The sequence below is a fragment of the Pseudonaja textilis genome, chromosome 1 (genome assembly GCF_049901715.1).
Source record: "Pseudonaja textilis isolate UNSWEBS1 chromosome 1, rPseTex1.2, whole genome shotgun sequence".
Classification (NCBI taxonomy): Eukaryota; Metazoa; Chordata; class Lepidosauria; order Squamata; family Elapidae; genus Pseudonaja; species Pseudonaja textilis.
This window is the reverse complement of record NC_141990.1, coordinates 28,220,169-28,230,771: the sequence shown is the minus strand read 5'-3', so window position 1 is coordinate 28,230,771 and position 10,603 is coordinate 28,220,169. Positions and strand designations below refer to the sequence as shown.

Sequence of the window (10,603 nt, the reverse complement as noted above, 5' to 3'; positions counted from 1 at the left end):
AATACAAACTGTCATAAAACAAATTAAATAAAATATGATTATCTTGTAAAACATGAATGAATAATAGTATAGATAAGCGATTGATTAATAATGATATTAATGTATTTAGGAATATTTGATTGACAATATGAGAATATATACAATGTAATTGTAATTGAAGACTACGAAGTGGAAGCACAAAACAATTTGTAAACCAACCGACACGCTATATGTATATATATGGAAGATGGCTTGATGTTTTTATGTTTTGTTTGTCTATGTTTGTTTTAAAAAACAATAAAACTTAAAAAAAAGGTTCTCCTCTCCATCAGGGAAGATAACTGGGCAGTGGGGTCCCACTGCAGCCAAAGGAGAAAGTGGCACCGGGCTTTTTATGAAGAGAGGAAACATGAAACATTTCACCACCCGGGAGTAGCTAGTGGCAGAGTACTCTGAATGGGAGGGCAAGGACCTGGCTCCCTCCTGTTGCAGCTACACCTCCTCTGCCCTCTCGACCAGGTAGGGGTGTGTGTGTGTGTGAGAGAGAGAGAGAGAGAGAGGTGGAGAGGGAGAGAGAGAGAAAAGAAGGAGGAGGAGGAGGAGGAGGAGGAGGAGGAGGAGGAGGTGGAGGAGAAGAAGAAAGAAAGAAAGAAAGAAAGAAAGAAAGAAAGAAAGAAAGAAAGAAAGAAAGAAAGAAAGAAAGAAAGAAAGAAAGAAAGAAAGAAAGAAAGAAAGAAAGAAAGAGGACTGGAGGGAAAGAAAGAGGAAGAAAGAGAGATAAATAAAAAGAAATAGGAAGGGGAGAGAGTGTGGTGTGTGTGTGTGTGTGAAAGAGAGAGAGAGATAAGAAAAAGAAAGAAAGAGCAAGAAGGGAAGAAAGAGAGAGATAAAAAGAAAGAGAAAGAAAGAGAGAAAAAGAAATAGGAAGAAAGAAAAAAAGATATAGGAAGGAAGGTGGAGAAAGAGAGAAAAGGCTCTGTGCTATTATTTTTAATTGTATAATTATTTATCACACATTAATCTTTTACACTATCCCTATACCTAGAGTGATTTTACTGCCTTTTTTTGCCCAGGGCTACCACATATTTTTCAGGGTTTACATGCATTCAATGTCAATAGTCCAGAGCATAAAATACACTTGTGTTTAACAGAGTTGAAAGGGCCTTTGGAGGTCTTCTAGTCCAACCCCCAGCTCAGGCAGGAAAACTGGGGATGCCAAACTCTGACTAGAGGTCCTGGGAAAGGTGTCAGAATAACAGAATAACACTTAGAAGGGACCTTGGGGGGAACCATATGCCATTTCAGAGAAACGGCTGTCCAGTCTTTTCTTAAAAACTTCCAGTGATTGAGCATCCAGAACTTCTGGAGACAGGCAGTTCCACTTGTTCTCACTGTCAGGAAGTTTCTCCTTAGTTTTAGGTTGCTTCTCTCCTTGATTAGTTTCCATCCGTTGCTTCTTGTTTTTCTTTAGGGGCTTTGGAAAATACATTGCTCCCCACTCTTTCTGGCAGCCCCTTAAAAGCCTGTAGCCAATCACACTCTTGAGTAAAGCATGTGAGCCATTTCCCCCTTTCAGTGGTCCATGAAAGTACATCTACAGTATATATAATAAAGTCAAAAAAAGGTGAACAACATTTTTACAGAACTATAGATACGTTGAGGCCAGGTGTGACAAGGAGTGTCTGGGAGGGGAGGGGCCAGGCAAGACACCCCTTGACATGAGTGACATTAAGTTGGCCACACACCCCCAGTCACATGACCGCCAAGCACACCCACCCAGCCACATGACCAAGCCACGACCACCCCAGTCTCATGACCACCAAGCCACGACCAGAATGACTTATTGTCATTTATATTGAATTAATTTAGGTACAATCACTTGTACAATCACTTGTACCTACAATCACAATTACACTTTAAATGACTTTAAACACTCTTCCCCAAGTTTCTTGTCGCCTGGGCTAAGAAGTTGTTTGTGATAAACGTGCTCTTGATTACTTATAAGCAACCATTCCCTCTTCCCTTCCCTTCCCTCTTCCTTGCAGACAGACAAAACCTGCAAGTCTTCAATGTTAAAGCAGCATCCTCTCACATCAGAATCCCTACTGCATACAACCATGTAAACAGCAATATAAGGTGGTTTTTTTTTTTAAAAGAATAAGAGTGCTGGAAATGAAGAGAAATTCAACAAGGGTGCAGCCGTTTTAGAATGGAGCTACATCTTAATGTGAGTATAACGAACTGATAAAACAAATAGCCCCAATTGATGATTGCGATAGCTTTCACTCCTACTTCCATGTTGCTTTTGAAGGCTTTACTCTGAATATAGATTATCTCCACTTTGCATGCTGCTACTTCCCTGTCTCATACATTCCAGTGCACCAGCAGCAGAGTCAAGGGAGGGTATAATGGTCTGTGTGGGAATGACCTTCAGAGTCAGTGCAAACAGAGGCAGATAACAGGCAATTTAGCCTACAGCAGGAATATGAGTAGGGCAAGGGACTCAGGAGGGGGCCATCCCTAGTTCCTTAGACTGTATAAGGGAATGGGAGAGAAAGATACTTTCAGATTTTCAAGATTCTGTTAATAGAATCTTACAATAAAGTAAAATTAGTTCATCTCACTGTGTTTCCTGTCTAGTCTACCTTGCAAGATTGACATCAGTCTTTGAGGTCTGAAAAGGAGGGATGTTGTGAATGGTGGTGCAGCAGCAGATGGACAGTCCAAGAATCCCCATTCCCAGGGTAGGAGAAGAGCCAGAACCCAGACAGTCAATCTTTCAATGAAATAAGAATTGTTGTGTAACCTGAAGGAGCTCTCAGAAAAGATTTCAAATATAGACAATCAGAGACATGTATGGATTTCATAACTGTGAGATTTATTCCTACATTATATTTCTGTCAAATATTTCTCAGAACCTTTAGAGAAATGAACTTTTTCTTTTCAAAAATAATAATATCAAATACACAACATATTTGTCCATAATTTAAATAAAATACATGATTTCATCTTCCATCAATGAAGTTTAAGTTAATGTTTAAGTTTAAGGTCAGAATAAAAGCCGCACATGTTCTTTTTTTCCACATCCGAAGCACTTTAAAAGCTTTGAGTTCTTGGGGCTTCTCCAGGTAAATATGAAGGAGCTGGGAGGTTGTCAGTTTTGGGACAAATATTGCATACGATCCTGGACCCATTGTTCACTGGGATCTGCACATATCCGACGATCCTTCTTTGTGATAAATCTACAGAAGAGACACGTGCATATTTTAATCACAAGCTGGAAAGAAAGCAATTCTCTACAATTGGCATCACACTCAGTTTTCAAGGGGGCAGAGCCTCTCCCACCAGTTACCCTCAAGGGCCTCCTATTCCCAACTGATTTCATGAAAGGGGGTACATGGACAGATGTCCACTAAATCTTTCAGTTATTTATGCTAAAGGACTGATTTGTCTGAAAATTGTGAATCGAAATGGTGAACCAAACCCCAGGCACTTTCAAGAGGGAGATAACTTTAGATTTTGGTATAAGAATATTTGCAGGGTGGGGGTGACAAATAAATCAAGTTAGCAATCAAAGGCCTTGCAGTTTAAACCCCAACTTCTTTATTAATGTTTATTGCAAAAAATGAATAGTTTTTTTTCCTGAGTCTCTGGCCTCATTGTGATATGTTGGGTGGAAATGCCTACCCACAAGGACCGCAACTAATTTTACATTTAAATTAAATTCACATAAAGTCAATATAGGGAAATGTGATGATTATGGCTGATGCACTTTTCCATAAAGGTCGCACAAAGATACTAGATGTTTCAAGGGCAACCAACCTCACATTTAACATATTCAGGAATCACTTAGGAGTTGATAGATTTTTTTTAAGTACTTACACGACAGCTGGCATGGAACACCTTCCTTCTGTTTGTTCAAAGGACTTCAGGATTGTCTCTGGAAGAGGCCGCTTTACGTAGTCAAAACAACAGACTAAAAGAATGGATTCTTACTAGTATGTATCTATTACAGCTAGAAAGTGAAAATGTGAACCCCAAAGCACTAACTCATAAAAATTCTACCTTGAACTGCCTACAACTGATACTGTATTCTCCCCAAATGCTTGAAATAAATGGCTTATGATAATTATAAAAACATTTCAGAGTAAAAAAAGGACAAATGTTATATATCCATCCACACTATTTCCATTTGAATCCTGAAAGGAAGAGTTCATTCTCTCCACATACATCTTCTTGTGGGTGGGATGGGGTGTTGCTCTCTCCTTTTCATCTTGAATTCAGCTCAAGCAAATGGCTTAATTCTTCTGCAGAGCTTCCCTTTTCAAATGAGGTTGTACTTACACCCTGAGCAGCATTGGCTGTCCCTAACTATCCTTATTGTTTGTTGCATGACCAGCATTTTCAGGAGAGATGGTTGAGCAAATCCTAGAACCCATTCCAAGATTTTATTTATTTATTTATTTGCTTTGTCGATTGCTTACAAGATAATAGGTATAAGTAAAAACATAGTTATGAATATATGGATACATATAAGAAAAAGAAAAAGAAAAGAAAAGAAACAATAGGACAGTGACAGTCCTAGATGGCAAGGGTTATAACTCTGAATGTAGATAAAAGGTAAAGGAGCCCCTGAGGATTTTACTCTGCTAGTCATTACCGTCTGTAGGGATGATTCTCATGTCCATTTCAAAGCTATTTAGCCAGCACTATCTGAAGACATTGACATGACATCATAGAGCACTATTACCTTCCCACCAAAGTGGTGCCTATTTATTTACTTGCATTTGCATGCTCTTGAACAGCTAGATTGGCAACAGCTGCAGCAAGGGTAGGAACTCACCCCATCAGTTTGGTGCTCAGGTCTCAAACTTAAGCTGCTGGCTTTTTGGCGGACAAGTCCAGCATTTTAACCATGAGCCACCTAACTGCCCTCAGAATGCAGGTGGGATGCTGAAAAAGAGAAGAAAAAGCAGTCTTACCATATTGAGCCTGAGTTTGGGATAAGAACATAGCACCAACCAGGAAGATGGTGAGAGTAGCCAGGAAGCTGTTCATCTTTGCTCTTGGATCAAATGAGAGAAGCAATAGCAGTTGGGGTAGCTTGTGCACCTCCCTAGCTCCATGCTGAGAGGCAGAATTTCTCGTGTTTATTTTTATTGGTTGTGGAGAGGGTGGAGATTTGCTGGAAATAAAATTCATGGTTCGTATCTGAGAAATGATGACATAACAGTAAAAAAAAAATTGGTACAATCAGTTCTCTGGATAAAAGAGGAAGCAAATGTTACCAGAGAAAGGAATTTGCAGCCTTCCTCTAACTTTGCAAAGCAGAAGGCAGTTAAGCCACCTGAGCCAGGAATTCTGGAAATAACATTCCTGGCAGGGGGAAAAGTGGTGCTAGAAGAGCAGGATAGCTTTTTCTGGCAAGGGGTGAGAGGGTGAGGAGCAAGAAAGTAAGAAATCAAGCAGGGTCCCTCGGAGGTGTGGTCTCATTCAGATATCTCACTTTTTTAAAAAAGGGGATGGATATGCAGCATTTATTGTTTGTAGACTTTTAAATATACATTTATCTCAATTAGAGCCTCAGGATCTGAAAATGGTGCTTTGGGAATTTCTCAGAGCACTGATTTGCAAAGAAATGGGGGAACAATTGTGGAAATCAAATGAGTTCTCAAGGGAAACTTGCTCTTTGGCTTAAGTTTGACTCTGGTATCAATGCAAAGGTCCACCTGAGATGAGCAGATGTTCTCTGAGCTGGAATCTTCGTCATGCATCTTCTCCGCCTTTTACAGCAGAGGCCAGAGGGGCTGAACAAGCAAAGTTCCCTGCAGGAATGGAATGGAATGGAGTAGGATAGAAATGAATTTAAACTTCACTGTCATGTTAAGTGACAATAATCATTTGTCAATACTCATCCATTAATCAGCATACATTAAAATGAAATTTTGTTGCATTCAGCTCTCAACAGATAACCATTATGCATATACCATGCACGCACGCACACACGCACACACACACACACACACACACACACACATGACACAAAAAAACATCACAGTCTAGTTCAAATGTATACATAGACATGGTGGAAAAAACTGGTGGTGGCAGCAGCAAAATGAAAGGAAGTAGACGGAGGCGGCAGACCAGGCTTTGCCCGCTTCCTTTCATTTTACTCCTAGTGAAAGTAGCAGAGGTGGCAGCAGCAGCAAAATGAAAGGAAGTGAGCAGAGGCGGTGGAGGTGCTGTGGCAATGGCGCTTCTTACGGGAGGCCACCACATGGTAGGGAGACCTGGGAGAGCACCGTATGCTGGCTTAGCCAGCCAGCTGAGCTCAGGGATGGGGGGGCAGGTAGGCAGTTTTCAGCCAGCACCCTCAGTGAGATGGGGCTGCACTGGTGGGGAAGCCAGCCAGCCAAGCCTGGGAATGGGGGTGTAGGTAGGTAGGCTGGGCGAGGCCTGGGGAGCCCCGGAGATGGCTGCTAGAGGCCCAGGGACAGTAGGGAAGTGGCTAGCATGACTTGCAGGCTTACCTATGAGCAGACAGGAGCCATTTCCCAAAGGGAGGGACTGGGGACTTGCAAGCTTTTCAGTCTGCCGCAGCGAAAGGCAAGCAGCAATGGCTGGCCTGGCGGGCTGGCAAAACCAGTCTGCAGGCATGTCGTGCATGTGCATGATGTTGCACATGTGCGATAGGGACAGACTGGGCAGGGAGCAGAAAATTGGGCAGAGAGGGGTGGGGCCAGCCAGAGGCCTGATTTACCAGTTCTCTGAACTACTGGGAACCATAAGAACCGGTTCTATAGAACCAGGCTGAACCGGTAGAATCCCGCCCCTGAGTTTGATCTTGGTATTAATCCAAAGATCCACCTGAGATGAGCAGATGTTCTCTGAGCTGGAATCTTCTTCCTGTATCTTCTCTGCCTTTCACAGTAGAGGCCACAGGGATGGACAAGCAGAGTTCCTTGCAGTTCTTGGGGAATGGAATGGAATGGAGTAACATGGAATGGGATGGAGTGGAGTGGAGTGGAGTGGAGTGGAGTAGAGTAGAGTAGATAGAATAGACACTTTACTGTCACTTTAAGTGACAATAATCATTTGTGAATACTCATCCATTAGTCAGCATACATTAAAATGAAATTTTGTTGCATTCAGCTCTCAACAGATAACTATTATGCATACACCACACGCACACACACACATACTTATATGACACAGAGAAACATCACAGTCTAGTTCAAATGCATACATAGACATGGTGAAAAAAATGAATCCTGTGAATTTACAAGACGGATGGCAAAAGGAACAAAACTTTTTACAGAATCTAGTAGTCCTGCTCTAAACATTTTGAAAACTCCTCCGGGGGGGGGGGGAGCAACAGAAACAGACCATAAAATGGGTGTGTGGGGTCTCTGACAAAGTTTTGAACTCTAAGCACATAGACTTATAAGCAATATCCTGAATAATGGGAAGCGAGTTTCCTATAATCTTCTTGGCTGTCCTTACCATTCTCTATAGGCTGCCACCAAACGAAAGAGTGATGCAGTTTGTTAAAACGCTCTCAATCATGTGGTCTGTCAAAAGTGGCCAGGACAGAAGGAGAAAGATGTGCTCTCCTCATCCAGTGTAGGAAATGCAAAAGCTGGTTTGCACACTTCGTTAAAGATAACCTATTAAGAGACCAAGTTGGATTGTTAGTTACCTAACAACCTACCCACCCACCCATACTTAACACTATGGACCATCTCCACAGCTGCAGCCTTCTTTCTAAAATCAGCAATGATCTCCTTTGTTTTATTAACATTCAGAACCAGGTTAAAAATTGGTTAACTCTATGAACACAAGTCTGAGGACAACGAATATAGAGCCAAAAGGTTTTCAGAAACAAAAGACTGGGACCCAGTTGGTGTATCCACTCAGCTGTCATGCAGCTTGCATGATTGGGAGTCATAGGGTTTTGTAGCAAATTCCAAGGCCGGCCTGCCCCCTGAATGGCAGCCTACATGAAATAGATTAACTGGTTCCCCTTTGGCATGTGATGGAAATAGCCTTGGTAACAATTTGGATGATCGCTATTGTGGGCGTGATGAGGACCTTTTCGGTAATCCAAGATGATGGATTATTATAGCTAGATCTAGATACACAATAAATTATTTTGTTTGTTTCCTATATTGTCTTTCATATTAGTGTCACAGTTTTCAAACACGATTTTTAGACACCTTACTTGTGTATTATCCTTCATTTTTAAAAAGGAGCAACACTTTGAGGCTGATTGGGTTGAATGAGACTAATGACTCCAAATCATCCAGAGAGTTTTAGATAAGGTTGACTTGTATCTAATCCTAGTCCAGGATATACCACACAGGCTCTCAAAGTTATTACCAGAAAGAAATAAAGTTGCTTGTGCTTTCTTGAAAACCTAAACGCTATGGTCCAGATTTTAGGTTTCCTGCCCAAAAATGTTCATTAGCATTTTCACTGTAATTTTCAGTGATTTTCACTGAAATTCATTCATTAACAAATATTATTGTGTGAAATGATTTAATATAAGATAGTAAGGGTGAACTGAAATCTCAAATATGGACAGAAAACACCTAGGTCTTTTAATACTGGGATTTTGTTTCATCAAAAGAAGCCAAGATCAGATTTTTTGCTAGACAGGAGTGTTTATTTGCTTATTTTATCAAAATTGAAAAACCCCTTCTCCTCACAGAGAGAGTTGTGTGGAACTATTGTTCATTTGAATGATAATTATAAGAAATATAAAAAATAATTGCAACTTTTATCTCCATTACAAGGAGATCCCATTACAAGGGATCTGTTCCATATCTTACTGTTCAAGACTTATGGATGCTCATATTGTTCTTTTCAGATTATCACCCCTTATCGTGTTTCAGATCCTTCCAAAACCATGACCTCCTCATAAGTTATACTTAGCTGCTTGGTACTTTTGAAAAAAGAAATAAGAGCCAAAATGCTTTCAGAAACAAAAGACTGGGACCCAGTTAGTGTATCCACTCAGCTGACCACTGGCAGAAGTCCTACAGTGTCCCATATTAAGATACTAGGCAAGGTACAAAATTTCACCAAATCAACAAAACCTATATTATGTCAAAAGTTTTCTTACTCTCCAAAATATTTGCATGCAACATTGTAACTTTTGTTAAAAGAAAGGCTTTGGGGTTTGCATTGCAGATGACCAATGCATGTTTCTACATATTCCACCTATTCTTATATCCTTGAATAGGAATTCACATGGTGGTTTTAGAAGACTAAGGGTAACAGATGAGAACCGGTCAAAGTAATTTTCTCTCCCTTTGCCTAGGGTACTGTACACAGGAGAACAGTTGGGATAATTTATAAACACACCTGAGAGCAACTCTGGCTGTATTTAAGACTTTGAAAAGATGTACAAGTATTTCATACACAACCATGGAAAAGAAACAAATGAGAACACAAATAGACCACAATCTACTTCTTGGTAAACTAGAAAAATGTAGGATAGATAGCATCCCCACCAGATGAATTTGTAACTGTTTGACAAACTGTACTTAATGAGTAGTCCTTAATGATACTACATCTAGACTTCCGGTTTGAGCTTCTTCAGCGACAGACTGAAATCCCTGACCGTGCATGGTTTCGATCTGTGCTCACCACTGGAGCTCCCCGAGCTGGCTGGTTTTGGGGCTAAGCTACCCTGTAGAGGTGGTGAAAAGGGGGAAGACTGCCAGCAGGGTAGAGGAGAGCCTCATCTCTCCTCCCCAGCTGGCCATTACTCCCTTTCCTGAAGGTGGTTGCAGTGGTGATTGGAAATGGTCACCTCAAAGAAGAACTCAACTGGAAAAGAATGTGCAGGTGGAAGATAAAAAGAGAAAGTTTTGGCTGACTGAGTTGAACTGAAAAAGCAACAACATAAGGTACTCTGGAATTTGAACTATAAAGAATACCATTGTTCCCAAAGAAGATTTTGAAGCAGCGAATGAGAGAGGGAAGGGAAAGGATTTGGGGTTTTTTTCTCTCCATCCCCATATTGACAACTAAGAGATTTAAGTAAGAAACTGACAAAAATCCATTTTGACATTAACAAGTATTTAAGCTGAAAATAAAATGTCAGAGGGATAATAAATATTTCTGGATTTTCAAAAAATTTTAAAAGAAGGAAAGGAGAGAAAAGGAAAAAACAAAAGGGTGGGATCTGGAAAAATGGAGAAGACCACCTGGAAGTGAAAGGAATTAACAGTAAAACTTTAACAAGATTCCTAAAAGATACATTCTACCCGAAACTTTGTAACAAGATAATAGAACCCCAGGAAGAGAAAGTGGAAAAAGGAAGCAAGAAGAAACAGTTTTAGATTATTTGGATTACTTGGTGATTTTTGGATTTTTGGCTATTGGATTTGAATGACTAAAATCAATCAGGTGGTTGTTTAAAAGTGTTTAAAATGGTATCACTCTTGGAAGAACTGAAAATGGAACTTTAAAAACAGAAAGATGCACAAGAAGGAAGAGGTTTTTTTGGCTTCGTATCTCAATTTTGATAAATTGAGATCCTGAACTATGAGAAACAACAAGAAATGTCTGTAGAATAAGAAAGGTGGGACAAAGAAGAAGCCATCTTCAGTGACCA

General features: G+C 40.4%; 1 protein-coding gene across 1 annotated transcript; it reads right to left on the bottom strand.

Moving 5' to 3' along the window:
• Window positions 1-3,033: 3,033 nt before the first annotated feature.
• On the bottom strand, window positions 3,034-5,077 carry LOC113446337 (C-C motif chemokine 5-like). The gene is made up of 3 exons (XM_087921365.1): window positions 4,962-5,077; window positions 3,862-3,955; window positions 3,034-3,221 (listed from the first exon to the last, which is right to left on the bottom strand). Exons 1-3 carry the CDS (start codon window positions 5,035-5,037, stop codon window positions 3,134-3,136), a joined length of 258 nt encoding a protein of 85 aa, XP_087777491.1. The 5' UTR covers window positions 5,038-5,077; the 3' UTR covers window positions 3,034-3,133.
• Between the last annotated feature and the right edge of the window lie 5,526 nt (window positions 5,078-10,603).